Source organism: Triticum urartu, chromosome 1 (genome assembly GCF_003073215.2).
Source record: "Triticum urartu cultivar G1812 chromosome 1, Tu2.1, whole genome shotgun sequence".
In the NCBI taxonomy this organism is placed as follows: domain Eukaryota; kingdom Viridiplantae; phylum Streptophyta; class Magnoliopsida; order Poales; family Poaceae; genus Triticum; species Triticum urartu.
The window spans coordinates 465,536,002-465,553,123 of NC_053022.1; the positions used below are offsets into that span (position 1 = coordinate 465,536,002).

General features: G+C 47.0%; 2 protein-coding genes and 1 long non-coding RNA gene across 3 annotated transcripts; 1 reads left to right on the plus strand and 2 right to left on the minus strand.

The window, feature by feature from the left end:
* Window positions 1-2,280: 2,280 nt before the first annotated feature.
* LOC125519623 lies at window positions 2,281-3,555 on the minus strand. The gene is made up of 2 exons (XR_007288265.1): window positions 2,766-3,555; window positions 2,281-2,674 (listed from the first exon to the last, which is right to left on the minus strand). It is a non-coding gene; the product is annotated as an uncharacterized LOC125519623 (long non-coding RNA).
* Window positions 3,556-8,976: 5,421 nt separating this feature from the next.
* LOC125519631 lies at window positions 8,977-10,288 on the plus strand. Its single transcript, XM_048684372.1, has 3 exons — window positions 8,977-9,245; window positions 9,327-9,532; window positions 9,623-10,288. The coding sequence occupies exons 1-3, from the start codon at window positions 9,150-9,152 to the stop codon at window positions 10,104-10,106; spliced, it is 786 nt and encodes a 261-aa protein (XP_048540329.1). The 5' UTR covers window positions 8,977-9,149; the 3' UTR covers window positions 10,107-10,288.
* A 20-nt stretch (window positions 10,289-10,308) lies between these two features.
* Window positions 10,309-11,225, minus strand: LOC125519642. The gene has a single exon (XM_048684380.1). It carries the CDS (start codon window positions 10,851-10,853, stop codon window positions 10,530-10,532), a length of 324 nt encoding a protein of 107 aa, XP_048540337.1. The 5' UTR covers window positions 10,854-11,225; the 3' UTR covers window positions 10,309-10,529.
* Window positions 11,226-17,122: the final 5,897 nt, after the last annotated feature.

The following is a 17,122-nucleotide window of genomic DNA, read 5'->3' on the forward strand; positions in this document are numbered from 1 at the left end:
GATCGATGCCGCCCTCACCAATTAGGGCCGCCGCCCTGGCATACGAAGCCTCGACACCAGCTTCACCGGCAGACACGCAGCAGCACCAGTGAGTGCCTCGGGTGGCGGTTGGGAGGGGCGTGCTGGTGGGGCTAGGGTTCGGTCGCCCTTGTGTAGCCAGGTCCCCTAACTCACTTTCTAGAATATTGAAGGTGCCAAGTACAATAAAAAGAGTGCGCACATCCAATTGTGAAAAGATTTGCACAATGAAAAATAAAGGTTCATGTCATTATAACCATATAAGGATACTAGACCATTATGAGAGGTATAATTTGTATGTTTCACTTATACTCATAATTATTGTTTCCTCTTATGCCAACTCTATCAACTTATATTTTGAGGGGCCTTAACCACATCGAGTGCTGGCGCCTAAATTAATGCCTAATCAGTCTAGAGACCAACCAACACACACACACACACATGGATGAGAGAAAGAGAGACGGGAGTTCAAGGTATAAAAGGTGCCCGCTCCAATAAAAAGAGTGCACAAATAGGGTTGTGCAAGGTTTGGGCAATGGAAAGTCAACGTTCTCATGTCATTATGCAACTTTCATGTTTCACTTACACTTATTAGTTCATATTATTGTTTTCTCTTATGTCAACTCTATCGTCTTATATTTCAAGTGGCCTTAACCACATCAAGTGTTTGCATCTATATTAAATCTCTTGACCATCAAATACACACACAGGTGGAGAGAAAGAGAGATGGGATACCAACGTGGAAAGAGAGAAAGGTCAGGAGTTCATGGTATAAAAGGTGCCCAGTTCAATAAAAAGAGTGCACATACATGTTGTGCATGGTTTAGGCAATGACAAAAAAAGGGTTCTCGTACAATAAAAAGAGTGCGCACGTCCAATTGTGAAAAGGTTTGCACAATGAAAAATAAAGGTTCGTGTCATTATAACCATACAAGGATACTAGACCATTGTGAGACGTATAATTTGCATGTTTCACTTATACTCATAATTGTTGTTTCCTCTTAAGCCAACTCTAGCAACTTATATTTCGAGAAGCCTTAACCACATCAAGTGCTGGCGCCTAAGTTAATCCCTAATCAGTCTAGAGACCACACACACACACACGCACACACACACACACACACACACACACACACACACACAAAGGGATGAGAGAAAGAGAGACGGAAGGTCAAGGTATAAAAGGTGCCCGCTCAAATAAAAAGAGTGCACACATAGGGTTGTGCAACGTTAGGGCAATGGAAAACCAAGGTTCTAATGTCATTATTTAATTTTCATTTTTCACTTACACTTGTTAGTTCATAATGGTTGTTTCCTCTTATGCCACCCCTATCAACTTATATTTCAAGTGCCCTTAACCACACTAAGTGTTGGTGCCTAGATTAAATCCTAGTATCTCTATCTCTAGACCAACACACACACACACACACACAACCACTTCTTTTATGAGGTAGACAGCGTTGGAAGAATTAGCTGATCTTACTCAACAAACTATGTCCCCACACATATATGAGCATCAGTTGGTTTTATCAATACCAACAGCCAGCGGCACACCCACAATGTTAATTTTGTTTAGTATAAGCACACCCATGAACAAACTGTAAAAAAAATTGTCACTAAATTATACACACTATAGAAAGCATGCTAACTGACTTTCTTATGACTAAAAACAGATAAAAGAATGTGTTCAGTAACTCTAACCAGCTAGCGCTTACAAGATCCACATAAAAAGCACAAACTGCACGCGTCGAAGCAAAAGATTGATCTGAAAAATCAGTGGAGATATCAACCTCAACCTTAGAGAGGAGGATGTAGGAGGGAGGCAGGAGAGGAGGGTGGTGATGAATCCATCCATGAACATCTATTTATGGTAAAAAAAACTAGAGATGGGAGCAAGCATCAGTGCGGCAAGCTCTCCGAACCACCGCTCTTCACATTGATAAAAACTATACAATTTATACAAACTTGTCAGCAAGGCAACTTACACGGTTCATCAACTAAATTAGCAAGGCAAACAAAATATTCCTAATCAGGCCAATCCAATGATTACAAAAAAACAAGGAGAAACTGATAATGAAAAGCAACCACAAACTTGCCCACCCGTGGACATGCATCTACCATGTGCAAATCAAGCAGCCACAAGCCACAGCATCGACAAAAAGTCCATCACAAGTTCACAACCCGCACTTCACAATCTCACCATCTTCACATAACTATATAACAACACAATTCAAAGAACACAAATAAATTATTCAGAGAAGATAGTGCATACAATCAAACATTTATTCGGTTAAAAAGTTGCTTCGCTTTTTCACAAAACTGCACAACCGGATCTGAAAAGAATAAGAATAATCAAAATTGCAATACCGAATCTTCTACACACATTACCGGAAGTGGCAATCAAACCAAATGAATATTTACATGGAGCCCAGCTTCCGTACAAAACTGTTGAAATCAGTAAGGAAGAAAGGAAAGAAATATCCACAGAGGAGGAAGGGGAAGGGAGTCTGTCCAGCACCACGTCGTCCTTTCGCCGGCGCTGCCGCATAAGGAAGAGGAATAACAGCCACACCCCCAGCACGGCATCTGGCCGGAGCACATCAAGAGGACCGACAGGAGAGGAAACATCTGCAGCCCGCCTGCCTGACATGGAGACCTGCACCACGCAACCCGTAGAAATGAACCACTGGTCGAAACCACCGGCCATCTCGGCATCAGATAGGCAGAAAGATAGGGGGAAGACCCACTAGCACCAGCAGGCCACTCGGGAGGCCGCTGCCCAAGTCAGCTGCCGACCCCGCGCACACCAGTGCAGCATGCCACAGCCCCTAGCGCAGTCGTGCCGGTGCCCCATGCTCTCCACCACGGCAACCGCCCCGCCGGCGCGAGATCCAGCAGACCACGCGGGGGACCTCCGCCCCATCCAGTGGCCAACAGCGCTCACACCAGCGTTGTGCACCACGGCCTCGAGCACGGCCGTGCGCCGCATGGCACCATGCCGGAGCAACATGCGTCGCCGCCACCACCTCCACACGCGCTAGCCGGAGAAGCAACCCCGCCGCTTCCCGCCAGATAGAAAGACGCCCCGCCGTCTCCATCCCCGGAGACAGACAAGCTTCGTCGGCCGACGCCTCCGGCGACGGTGGGTCAGGGGAGGGAAGGGGAGGAGAAAGTGGCGCCGCTAGGTCTTCACCCCTCAAGTCGCCAGGGGTGGACGACGCGGGGGCCCAAGGGAGAAGGGTGAGATGTGTGGACGGCTGGGCTGCATGCACGGGTGACTACGGCCGATATGCAAAGAACCAAAAAACCAGCGAGGAAAAAAAAGCACGAACCTTTCCTGCTCATGGAACCTTTCGTGGGCTGGGAACCCTTCGCTCGCGGCCCGACGACTGGCGCGGTGCAGGAGGCATGCGGCCTACCTGCTGGGCCTAGTGTCCAAGCATATGTAAAAGTGGTCCAGCTTTATCTCAATGAGGAAATAAATTTCACACACACAAAATGAGAAAAATGTTTAGAGAGAAAGAAAGGGGACCAGATCCCAAGCAGACCATGTGGCTTAGATTGCCACCTCTAGAGAGAAACATAATAGGTTTGCTTTTCATCATCCAGGTTGCAAAAAAAATTATTCTTCACCCGAGGTAATCTTATGATTATTTTATAATTAAATTACGTTTGGAATTCAAATAGTTACATTCATATTGATTCACTACGTAAAATTTGGCACAAGAAAATAAAAATATAGGTCATAAGACAAGAAAATTTGCAATTTATGTGTATTTTACACTATGTTTGTATGTTTGTAATTTTACATAATATAAAATATTTTTTATGACGATTATATTTTTTTACAGTCTTTTTTTATGTCGGAAATAAGACAAAACTTACGGAACGTAAAATTACGATGCATAGATGGTAAAATAGAGAGGGGTGAAGAATAACTATTCCTCATCCAGGATGACGAATAGCGCGATATATATATATATAGGGTAACGCTATTCTAAGGGTGAGTGTAGAATAGCTTATTCTACACCCCCTAGTAACGTTATGTACAAAATCTAGTAAAACGGTGTATAAAATGTAGTAATTCAAAAAATATTTTTTTTATCATCTAAGTTTGTAAATTACTATATTTTTACGAAAATTACTATATTTTACATGGTGTGTTACTGTATTTTATATGTACCGTTACTGGGGTGTAGTAGGATAAGCTATTCTACACTCACGCTATATATATATATATATATATATATATATATATATATATATGAAAATGGGTTAGTACTCCTAGAAGTACATACTCCCATCACTAAACTAGTTCTTTTCAGTTTAACTGAAATTAGATAATTAAGTACCGCCCAAGTCCATTTGAATGGATAAGGTGGACTTTGAAAATTAGTTCCTTGAAAATAGGGATTCTTGCTGCACATTGTTTGCCCAACTATTAATACCAGGCCGGCGGCTACTTGTACACGGTTCTAACCAACATGATTTACGACGGCATGGACGAGAGCTGGCAGCGTGCACCTCGTCCGCCGGCCGGCAGCCGGCGGCAACTCATCCATGGTGCTCAGCAACACATCTCCGACGACATGGACGAGACCCAGCAGCCTGCGCATCATCCGGCGACTGGCGGGCGGCGACAACTCGTCCTGCTTGGTAGCACCATCTATCACGGCATCGACGGGACCCGGCAGCGTGCGCGTCATTCGGCGACCGACGGCTACTCGTCCATGGTGCTCGCCAACATGGTCTCTGATGGCATCGACGAGATTCGGCAGCGGCCGCCTCGACCGGCTGCATGTCCAGGGATCCGTCTCAATAGCATAATGAGTTGATTCGTTTGTTGCATGTTGTTACACTACGTGGACTAGAGTAGTCCTGGTGCGCGGAGGTTGTATGTGATTTTGTTAATTCTTTGAATTCGTATCCTTTTAATTCAACTTGTTCAGATCGCATTCGAGAGATGCCATGCGACCAGCGGTGGACGACGTTGACGGCATGCTGGCGAAGAGCTGACGACGGTTAGCCGGCAACACGCATGAAGCTGCACACCGATGTTCTGAACGAGCTTCCACTAACTCTCATGTCAATCAGGGTGGTGCATGGGCAGATGGGCTGGTGGCCAAGGTTTCAACCTGAAGCTCCGGCGGGCTAAAATACTTCATGCATGGCTAGTGATCCACCCATGGCGTGATACAATACATGCACATACTGATTTTTTTGGCAGCGTATAATTTTTTGAATTGGACAGCATATACTACTTCATTTTAGATGAAATATGTACTCCATAAAAAAAACTTCAGTATATACCATCTATTATTTCACTTGGATCTCAGATGGACATTTTTTTTCAAATAATTGGAAATAGCTGTAAACTCAGTATAAAAGGAGTAAATTCGTACTTTCGCCAGAAAAAAGAGTAAATACCTACTCGTTCATTCCGAGCTACCTGGCTAAAAAAAGGTACACACGCTCGAAAAAATGTATAGACCCAAAGGTTGAAAGTTGCATTTTTTATCAATAAAGTAGTATATACTCTTTTATTTTGAGGTAGTATATACTTTCCAATCTGTTCTAAAAGTAGTATATCAACCTTTTCATTGGAAAGGAGTATATACTCGCTCCAGTTGTAGTTGCCTGGCCGAAAAGTATAGTATATACATATACTCCAAGCTAGTAGCATATATACTACCATCCCGTAAAAATAATAGCATATATACTAGCACATATGCCATGTATGGCATATATATAGTGTTACTATACACACACACACAATCATAACCCTTGACAAGACGCATTGCTGCTGTCCTAGGGATCATCATGTGTTGTCTTTGTTTCTAGTCTCGCCACTTTCTTTTGTTTGTGGTGTGGTTACCCTCACAATCACGCATCCATAACTTTTCGGACTTTTCGGAAAGATCGGAATGGCAGTACCATTGCCAAGAGAAAATAGATCGGATGCCATAATCTTGGAGTACCACAATTCATTGTATTACTGAAGAACATTGAGATCACTATTAATTTTGGGATACCACAATCATACATACGTGCAGATGGCAAAGTTAGAAATATTGCTCTAACCAAGTTTCAAGTGGCAAGATTAACTGTTATTTTAATTTTCTGAAAGAACTTGAGATGACTTCTCTGAACTCTTCTTGATCATCTACATCCATATATCAGGAACTCTCCCAAAAGCAAATACGCAATGAGCAATGGTAGCGAGGCAACATATCCATACTGACATTGGTGCAGACACATAATCTAGAGAGGATGCGGTGGACGGTAGTACCTGAACATGGGAATCATAGTCGAGAGGCTGCTGCACGATGACGCGCTCCAGGGCCTGGATGCGGAGCTCGTCGTCGGCGTCCCCTTCCTCGTCCTCGTCCGAGGAGTCGGAGCCCGTCTTCCGCGCCTCCTCCAGCGACGTCCGTGGGCTGCGCCGCCGTCGCCTCCAGCAGGTCCGATTCCATCGAGGGGCACGATGCGGGCGGGCACTGTTATTTGGGGAACCGGATCCTCCTCCCTCGGCATCTTCCTACTGAGAACTTCACCATGGTCACCTGCTAGGCCAGGGGCGCGGCAGCTGACGAGGACGGGCAGCGGCGGAGCAGTTGAAGGAGAGGTACAAAGAGGGCGGGGGGCGCCCGGTGACCCAACCCCGGCGGCGTGCTCGCAGCCAAACGAGACGAGAGAGAGAGGGAGGTCGCGTGCTGGGCTGCTTAGTGACGAAGATAAGGAAAAAATTACGTGGGGAGGTGTTATCTAGGGTACCTGCGACAGTAAAAATCATTGACGTGGCCTAGCTGAGAGGGCGCTCTTTGCGCGACCCGTAAAGGGTTTTATTAATTCAGTCTGTAATATATGTACGTAGTATGGTTGAGTTTCGAAAGTTGGTTCATGTATACGCTAATGGTTTTTCATGTTGTTCAAGGGTGGCGCATTGGGGTGCTCAGGATACAATGAAGTTTTGGAGTTGAGTCGAAGGCGATACTTTTGGTCCTTGCTATGTACTTCCTCTATCAAAATTATTGTAGTGTTAAAAAACGTCTTACATTTTAAAATGGAGGAAGTATCACTTTGTCTTGTACTAAATGTGCGTCAATTGATATGAATCGAAAGGAGTAGCTTAAGTAGTTTACTCCGGTTAAACTCCTGTGGTAAGCAATGTTCCAAATGTTGCTTCCGTCACCCTGGTGCCTGCTGAAGCCATGTTGTTCTTCAGTTGGTCTTATCTTCAGGAGAAAATTCCTTATTTGATACTGTTTTAAAATTTGATTCCTTATTTGATACTGGAAAAGTTTTTCTTCCCTATTTGACACTAATCCTAAATTTTATTCCCTATACGACACTTTCATCCATTTTGAACCTAAATGACACCTGAAAAGACGATTTTGCCCCTCATGCGGTATGTGTGTGCGCGCGTGTGTGCTGTTGCGTGTGTGGGTGCACACGCACATGTGTGCTGCTGCTGCATGTGTGTGTGCATGTGTGCCGCTGCGTTTGTATGTGCGTGTGTGTGTGTGCTGTTGCGTGCCTATGTGCTGCCTGCGTGTGTGCTGCTGCTGCGTGTTTGTGTATATGTGTGTGTGCTGCGTGCGTGTGTGTTGCTGCGTGTGTGCGTGCGCGTGCATGTGTGTTGCTGTGTGTGTGTGTGCACGTGCGCGTGCGTGCGTGTGTGTTGATGCATGTGTATATGTTGCTGCGTGTGTGCTCTTGTCCTCGCACTGGTGCTGCGTGTGTGCGCTATTGCCCCCTACACACATAACACATGAGGGACAAAAGAGTTTTTAGGTGTCATTTAGGCTCAAAATGAATGGAAATATCATATAGGGAATAAAATTTAGAACTTGTGTCAAATAGTGAAGAATTTTTTTCAGTGTCAAATAAGGAAGCAGATTTTAAGATAGTGTTAAATAAGAAATTTTCTCTATCTTCAGCTTGCTAGTCTAGGCATTCTATAGCGATGCTATTTTTTACTTTTTTATTTTCTGCTTAGTAGTTTGTAAAGACATCATGGTTTATGATAAAAATGAAATCAGAGGGGGAGGCCTCTTTATCAAAAAAAAAAGTATACGCAAAAGTAATAAGAGGAACAATGTTTAGAAGCTGCACTTTGGGGAATCTGACTTTTCATTAAGGTCCGGAGCCTCTAATTTTCCTTTTGAATGCACTCAAAGCTATTCTGCAAATCCCAGTTATCGAGGATTTGCTATAGTTGCTCTTATGCCGTTCAAGTTCAGGAAACGCAACAGTCGGTAGGCAAGAGCACTAGAGAACTTGGCCAGATGGTGCCAAGAATAGGTGACGAACAGTGCCGTGGTACATTCTGCGGCCTGCATAGTGCATACTGTTCGACTCCATCGAGCATTATTGGTAGGCATCGGCCGGCCGCCAGCTGATCATGGTCTATACAAGTGCTCATCTCAAAAAAAAAAAAAAATCTATACAAGTGCTCACAGCATATCGGCTTCCGAAACAGTCGCAATCAGCGGCCAGCATCCTTAAACCTGACAAATGCACGTCTTGCGTTGCAAGTTGACTCTGCCATCACTAGCTTGTCAGGTAAAGTTAGGTGTCCTTTTATTTGGAAAAAGAAAAGAGTAAGGTGTCCTTTGATTAAGCAATCCGCGAAGGCTGCGTGCGCGCCACCCAACCTATCTTCTACCCCAAGACCAAGCATTGGCCTTCACCGTGAAGTGCTTCGCTAAAATATCTACCGGCGCTGCAAAATCGGAGCACGAATTCACGGCTAACAAGTCGTGAGCTTACGTACGTGTCCCCTTTGCTAGCCGATCAAGTTGGCATCAAAGTAACCGCGTCATTTTCATCACCGATCAGCCATGATATCAGACTTGTCGCGCGTTGATCTTTCCGCATACGACTACGTGTGATCGTCAGCGATCTTGACCTCGCTTTCCCCACCAGCCGGTGCCAGTAACAATGGTTGTTTATGGACAAAGAATACGCGTGAAGAAAAAACTAATCGCCTGACGAGACGACCTCATCGGCTTACTCTGCTAGGCATCAGCCCATTTGGTCACGCCTCTCAACTTGAGGTCTCAAGTCTTCGCCCATCCATCTCGCAGCCTCTCGGTCTGGGAGACATCGGCTGAAAGATTGCTGGAGAAATGGAGACGAGCGTGATCGTCGTGTCCGTCGTGGTGGGATTCTTTGGGGTCGGAAGCGCCGTGCTGGGGCTCATCGCCGAGGGCACCAAGCTCGAGGTAAGTATACGCTTGTGTTCATCCGTCTAAATCTCAAAGAAACTGAGCTGACATCGGGATGCTTGTGCTCGCGGCGCGCAGCCGAATGACATCTCGATGTCCAGGACCGAGTGCGTGTACCCCGCCAACCCGGCGTTCGCGCTGGGGCTGGTCGCGGCGCTCCTGCTGCTGGCGGCCCAGATCACCGTCTCGGCCGCCGGCCGCTGCTGCGGCTGCTGCAAGCCCCGGGGCGCCGCCTTCTCCGCGTCCAGGCGCAACATCGGCGTCGTCTTCGCCGTCCTCTCATGGTGAGCCTCCTTCCGCGCGCGCCGCGATTCGATCCAGGCGACGACCAAATCAACGGGGGATGAATATGCTGTGTAAATATGTGCGTGCAGGGTGGCGACGGTGATCGCGGAGATCTACTTCGTGCAGGGCGCGGCGTGGAACGCGCCGGTGACGCGCGAGGTCAACACGGGGTGCTACTTCGTCAGGGACGGCGTGTTCAGGAGGGCGGCCATCCTGAGCATCATCGCCACCGTGCTCGGGATCAAATCCTACTTCCTGCTTCGCGCCGCCGCGGCCACGGCCACGGCAACGGCAGCGGCTGCTGCGCCGGGATACCCGGGGGCCGTGGCGGGGCCGTCGTCGGCGGGCGAGCCCAAGTCCGACGGCATCGCGATGGGCCACCCTGCTCCGATGTACGGGCAGGCGCCGTACGCGCACTACCCTCCGCCTCCGAACGCGCAGGGATACGGGCAGTACCCTCCCCCTCCAAACGCGCAGGGGTATGGAGGACAGTACCCTCCTCCTGCTCAGGGGTACGGACAGTTCCACCCCGCTGCTCCCCCTCAGGGTCAAGGATACGGGCAAGCCGTGTAGATTGATCACTGGCTTATGTAGTTATGTGCAAGCATGTCTTGGTTCTTCATCTATGCCATGTTCTTCCGTCTTCCATAATTCAGCTGTGTAAATCACCACACGGGTCACAGCTCGTAGGCTGTTCCCGTTGTGGTGAATGATGATCGTCTCTGCTTGAAAGTGCAAACTGAGTTTTGAGATTTTGTGTAGTGTGCGCTGCCGATGATGCGACGAATTTTATCGGTCTCGTTTATTACAAACATTTCACCAAATTTACATCCACACAGGTTAGCACAACTTTCGCAGAACCAGAAGCTAACTGACAACTCTGCTGCACAACCCTAGTACTACTACTGTCTTGAGAGTTCAGAGAGAGAGAGAGGATCATCACCTCTGTTCCTCTCTGGGCCGTGGCCTGCAACGCGCATCCATCCATGGCGCGCTTCACAGCGCGGAGCCGCAGAAGGGGCAGAAGCGGAACTGCGGGTCGACGGCGCGGCTGCACGCGCCGCACTGCCCCGCCCCCGCGCGGGGGAGGAGCTCCCCGCCGCCGGCGCCGTGGGACCCCGGCGCGAGGAGGCCGCAGTCGCGGCAGAGGTAGGCGGGGTCCTTGCCCGGCCACCGCCACGCGGGGACGAAGAAGAGCTTGAGCACCTTCTCGGTCTCCACCAGGTCGGCCGCGCCGCCGCAGCGCACGCACCGCCCGGCCGCCTCCTTGAGCACCCGCCCCGCGCCCTGCTCCACGCCGCCTACGAAGAAGAAGAACATCGCCGGGCCTCTCGATCGCTGCCGATTTCCTCTGAATTTTTCTCGCGCGATCCCTCGTTGCCTCGGTTCTCGGCTCCGGTCGATCTGGCTCGGTTCGATCTGATGAAGTGTTGGTTTGATGGCTCGGTGTAGTGTGTGGATCGCTTCCTTGTGCTTTGTGCTTCTGGTGGAAGGGGGAAACGGGAAGAGAATTCTGGAGAGCTCGGAACGTCGGACTTGGGCCGGAATCCTGAGATGCCCTGGAGGGGGAGGGCCGGTTCTCAGCCCATGGGTAGATGGGCTGAACGACCAATTTGCGACGTGCCTTCCATGGACTTTTGTGTACTCTTTTTTTTTTGGCAACAGCAAACCTCAAAACCGCTCGGTTTGATTTGTCCACATTTCAACATTGAACTAACCAGTCGGTTTGATTTGTTTGATTTGTAACCATCATCGTCAAAACCGCTCGCATTAGAGCATCTCTAGCAGACCATGCAACCGGACGTCTCGCAAAACGCGTTCAAGGGGCTAGCAAAACTTTTTAAACGGTGCGCGCTCCGGTGGAACAGATCATGTAAACGCATCCCGCAAACTTATGGGATGACGCGTTTACGAGATCTGTTCCGCAGGAGCGCTTACGACACCGTAAATTTTACATAGCATCGAATAAATTACACATGTCAATAATATGGATCGAATGGAATCGTAATATAAATTCAACATACGAATATATGAATGGTCTGAAAAGCAATTCACAATACAACAATAGTTTTCATTAGAACAAATGTTCAAATTTAAATAATTATTACAACAACAAATTGTTCAAATCTCACACGAATAGAAATGAATAAAAATGGGGATCTATCCCCCCCCTCCCCCACATAGAGTTGCCATCGATGCTCAATAAGATCATGCTAGAGTTGGTTGTGCGAATCATGGTTCTCGATCTTCCGGATGGTCTCAAGAAATGCATGTTGAAAATATGCCCTAGAGGCAATAATAAATTGGTTATTATTATATTTCCTTGTTCATGATAATCATTTATTATCCATGCTAGAATTGTATTGATAGGAAACTCAGATACATGTGTGGATACATAGACAACACCATGTCCCTAGTAAGCCTCTAGTTGACTAGCTCGTTGATCAATAGATGGTTACGGTTTCCTGACCATGGACATTGGATGTCGTTGATAACGGGATCACATCATTAGGAGAATGATGTGATGGACAAGACCCAATCCTAAGCCTAGCACAAAGATCGTGTAGTTCGTATGCTAAAGCTTTTCTAATGTCAAGTATCATTTCCGTAGACCATGAGATTGTGCAACTCTCGGATACCGTAGGAGTGCTTTGGGTGTGCCAAAAGTCACAAGTAACTGGGTGGCTATAAAGGTACACTACAGGTATCTCCGAAAGTGTCTGTTGGGTTGGCACGAATCGAGACTGGGATTTGTCACTCCGTGTGAACGGAGAGGTATCTCTGGGCCCACTCGGTAGGACATCATCATAATATGCACAATGTGACCAAGGAGTTGATCACGGGATGATGTGTTACGGAACGAGTAAAGAGACTTGCCGGTAACGAGATTGAACAAGGTATCGGGATACCGACGATCGAATCTCGGGCAAGTATCGTACCGCTAGACAAAGGGAATTGTATACGGGATTGATTAAGTCCTTGACATCGTGGTTCATCCGATGAGATCATCGTGGAGCATGTGGGAGCTAACATGGGTATCCAGATCCCGCTGTTGGTTATTGACCAGAGAGTTGTCTCGGCCATGTCTGCATGACTCACGAACCCGTAGGGTCTACACACTTAAGGTTCGATGACGCTAGGGTTATAGGGAAAGTATGCACGCGGTTACCGAATGTTGTTCAGAGTCCCGGATGAGATCCCGGACGTCACGAGGAGTTACGGAATGGTCCGAAGGTAAAGATTAATATATAGGAAGTATTGTTTTGGCCACCGGAAGTGTTCCGGGCATCACCAGTAGTGTACCGGGACCACCGGAGGGGTCCGGGGGTCCACCAGGTGGGGCCATCAGCCCCGGAGGCCTACATGGGCCAATAGTGGGAAGGGACCAGCCCCTAGGTGGGCTGGGGCGCCTCCCACCAAGGCCCAAGGCGCCTCCAAGAGGGGAAGGGGGCAAACCCTAGGGCAGATGGGCCCTAAGGCCCACCCCAGGTGCGCCCCCCCCTCTCCCCCTTGTGGCCGCCACCCAGATGGGATCTGGGGGCTGCCGCCACCCCTAGGGAGGGAACCCTAGGTGGGGGCGCAGCCCCTTCCCTTCCCCTATATATACTTGAGCAAAGGGGCAGCCCAACACACGATTCAATCTTCCTATTGGCGCAGCCCTACCCCTCTCCCTCCTCGTCTCTCGTAGTGCTTGGCGAAGCTGCCGGAGTCCCGCGCTCCTCCACCACCACCATGCCGTCGTGCTTCTGCTGGATGGAGTCTTCCCCAACCTCTCCTTCTCCCCTTGCTGGATCAAGGCGTAGGAGACGTCACCGGGCTGTACGTGTGTTGAACGCGGAGGTGCCGTCCGTTCGGCACTAGGATCATCGGTGATTTGGATCACGACGAGTACGACTCCATCAACCCCGTTCACTTGAACGCTTCTGCTTAGCAATCTACAAGGGTATGTAGATGCACCCTCCTTCCCTCGTTGCTAGATTACTCCATAGATTGATCTTGGTGATGCGTAGAAAATTTTGAATTTCTGCTACGTTCCCCAACAGTGGCATCACGAGCTAGGTCTATGCGTAGTTTCTATGCACGAGTAGAACACAAGTTGTTGTGGGTGTCGATTTGTCAATTTGCTTGGCGTTACTAGTCTTATCTTAATTCGGCAGCATCGTGGGATGAAGCGGCCCGGACCGACCTTACACGTACTCTTACGTGAGACTGGTTCCACCGACTGACATGCACTAGTTGCATAAGGTGGCTAGCGGGTGTCTGTCTTTCTCACTTTATCGGATCGGATTCGATGAAAAGGGTCCTTATGAAGGGTAAATAGAAATTGGCATATCACGTTGTGGTTTTCACGTAGGTAAGAAACGTTCTTGCTAGAAACCTATAGGAGCCACGTTAAAACTTGCAACAACAATTAGAGGACGTCTAACTTGTTTTTGCAGCATATGCCTTGTGATGTGATATGGCCAAAAGGATGTGATGAATGATATATGTGATGTATGAGATTGATCATGTTCTTGTAATAGGACTCACGACTTGCATGTCGATGAGTATGACAACCGGCAGGAGCCATAGGAGTTGTCTTTATTTATTTATGACATGCGTGTCAACATAAACGTCATGTAATTACTTTACTTTATTGCTAAAGCGTTAGCCATAGTAGTAGAAGTAATAGATGACGAGTCAACTTCAAGAAGACACGATGATGGAGATCATGATGATGGAGATCATGGTGTCATGCCGGTGACAACGATAATCTTGGAGCCCCGAAGATGGAGATCAAAAGGAGCAAAATGATATTGGCCATATCATGTCACTATTTGATTGCATGTGATGTTTATCATGTTTTACATCTTATTTGCTTAGAACGACGGTAGATTAAATAAGATGATCCCTCACTAAAATTTCAAGAAAGGTGTTCCCCCTAATTGTGCACCGTTGCAAAGGTTCGTTGTTTCGAAGCACCACGTGATGATTGGGTGTGATAGATTCTAACGTTCGAATACAATGGGTGTAAGCCAGATTTACATAGCAGAAACACTTAGGTTGACTTGACGAGCCTAGCATGTACAGACATGGCCTCGGAACACGAAAGACCGAAAGGTCGAGCATGAGTCGTATAGAAGATACGATCAACATGAAGATGTTCACCGATGTTGACTAGTCCGTCTCACGTGATGATCGGACACGGCCTAGTTGACTCGGATCATTATTCACTTAGATGACTAGAGGGATGTCTATCTGAGTGGGAGTTCATTAAATGAACTCAATTATCATGAACATAGTCTAAATTGTCTTTGCAAATATGTTGTAGATAAATAGCTCACGTTGTAGCTCCCTGTTTCAATACGTTCCTAGAGAAAGACCAAGTTGAAAGATATTGTGAGCACTGATCCGGACTAGGTCCATAGTCCGAGGAGTGTCCTCACTGCTACACAGAAGGCGTACGTCTTTGATGCACCGCTCGATGTGCAAACCCCTACAACGTCTTCTGTGGATGTTGTGAACACCTGACAGACACATCCTGATGACTACTTGATAGTTTAGTGCACCATACTTTACGGCTTAGAATCGGGATTCCAATGACGTTTTGAACGCCATAGAACATATGAGATGTTCCAAGAGCTGAAATTGGAATTTCAGGCTCATGCCCGTGTTGAGAGGTGTGAGACCTCTGACAAGTTCTTTTGCCAACAAGATGGAGGAGAATAGCTCAGCTAGTGACATGTGCTCAGAATGTCTGGGTGCTACAATCACTTAAATCAAGTGGGAGTTAAACTTCCAGATAAGATAGTGATTGATTGAGTTCTCTAGCCACTATCACTAAGCTACTAGATCTTCGTGATGAACTATGACATGCAAGGGATGGAGTTGATCCCGGAGTTGTTCGCGGTGCTTAAGACCGCAAAAGGTAGAAATCAAGAAGGAGCATCAAGTGTTGATGGTTTAATAAGACCACTGGTTTCAAGAAGGGCAAGGGCTAGAAGGGAAACTTCATGGATGGCAAACCAGTTGCCGCTCCAGTGAAGGAACCCAAGGTTGAACCCAAACCCGAGACTAAATGCTTCTATTGTAAGGGGAACGGTCACTGGTAGCGGAACTACCCCAAATGCATGGTAGATAATAAGGCTGGCAACTTCAAAGTTTATACGTGTCATTAATGTGTACCTCACTAGTACTCCTGGTAGCACTTGGGTATTGGATACCGGTTCAGTTACTATTATTGGTGACTTGAAGCAAAAGCTACGGACTAAACGGAGACTGGCTGAGGGCGAGGTGATGATGTGTGTTGGAAGTGTTTCCAAAGTTGATGAGATCACCATCGCACGCTCCATCTGCCTTCGGGATTAGTATTGAACCTAGATAAATGTTATCAGGTGTCTGCGTTGAGCATGAATATGATTAGATCATGTTCATTGCAATACGGTTATTCATTTAAGTTAGAGAATAATGGTTATTCTGTTTACATGAATAATACCTTTCATGGTCATGCACCCTATGTGAATGGTTCATTGAATCTCGATCGTGGTAATACACATGTTCACGCCAAAAAAGATGTAGAGTTAATAATGATAGTACCACTTTCTCGTGGCACTGCCGCTTAGGTCATATTGGCGTAAGATGCATGAAGAAACTCCATGTCGATGGATGTTTGGAGTCACTTGATTTTGAATCGCTTGACACATGCGAGCCATGCCTCATGGGCAGGATGACTAAGACCCCGCTTTCAGGTACAATGAAACGGGCAAGTGACTTGTTGGAAATCATACATGCTGATGCGTGTGATCCAATGAGAATTGAAGCGTGCGGTGGATATCGCTATTTTCTCATCTTCACTGACGATTTGAGTAGATATAGGTATATTTACTTAATGAAGCACAAGTCTGAAACGTTTGAAAAGTTCAAGCGATTTCAGAGTGAAGTTAAGAATCATCATAACAAGAAGATCAAATTCCTACGATCTGATCAATGAGAATATCTGAGTTATGAGTTTGGCAAACACTTAAGACATTGTGGAATTGTTTCACAGTTGAAGCCACCTGGAACACCACTGGGTTATGGTGTGTCCGGACGTCGTAATCGAACCTTATGAGATATGGTGCGATCTATGATGTCTCTTATCAATCTACCGTTTTCATTTTGAGGTTATGCGTTAGAGACAGCTGCATTCACTTTAGATAGGACACCATCTAAGTCCGTTGAGACGACGTCATAAGAACATTGGTTTGGCAAGAAACCAAAGTTGTCGTTTCTTAACGTTTGGGGATGCGATGCTTAAGGCTTCAGCCGGAGAAGCTCGAACCCAAAGCGGACAAACACATCTTCATAGGATACCCAAAGGTGACAGTAGGGTATACCTTCTATCTCAAATCCGAGGGCAAATTGTTTGTCGCTAAGAACGGGTCCTTTCTCGAGAAGGAGTTTCTCTCGAAAGAATTGAGTGGGAGGAAGATAGAACTTGATGAGGTTGTCGAACCTTTATTTCAACCAGAGAATGATGCAACACAGAAAGATGTTTTCTGTGGCACCTACGTCTGTTGAATAGGAAGCTAATGATAGTGATCATGAAGCTTCGGATCAAGTTGCTATCG

Coding starts and splice junctions, on each gene's coding strand:
- LOC125519642 (XM_048684380.1), bottom strand. CDS start 10,853: ATGTTCTTCTTCTTCGTAGGCGGCGTGGAGCAGGGCGCGGGGCGGGTG.
- LOC125519631 (XM_048684372.1), top strand. CDS start 9,150: ATGGAGACGAGCGTGATCGTCGTGTCCGTCGTGGTGGGATTCTTTGGG. Junction 9,246..9,326: donor CCGAGGGCACCAAGCTCGAG/GTAAGTATACGC, acceptor CGCGGCGCGCAG/CCGAATGACATCTCGATGTC. Junction 9,533..9,622: donor GTCTTCGCCGTCCTCTCATG/GTGAGCCTCCTT, acceptor ATGTGCGTGCAG/GGTGGCGACGGTGATCGCGG.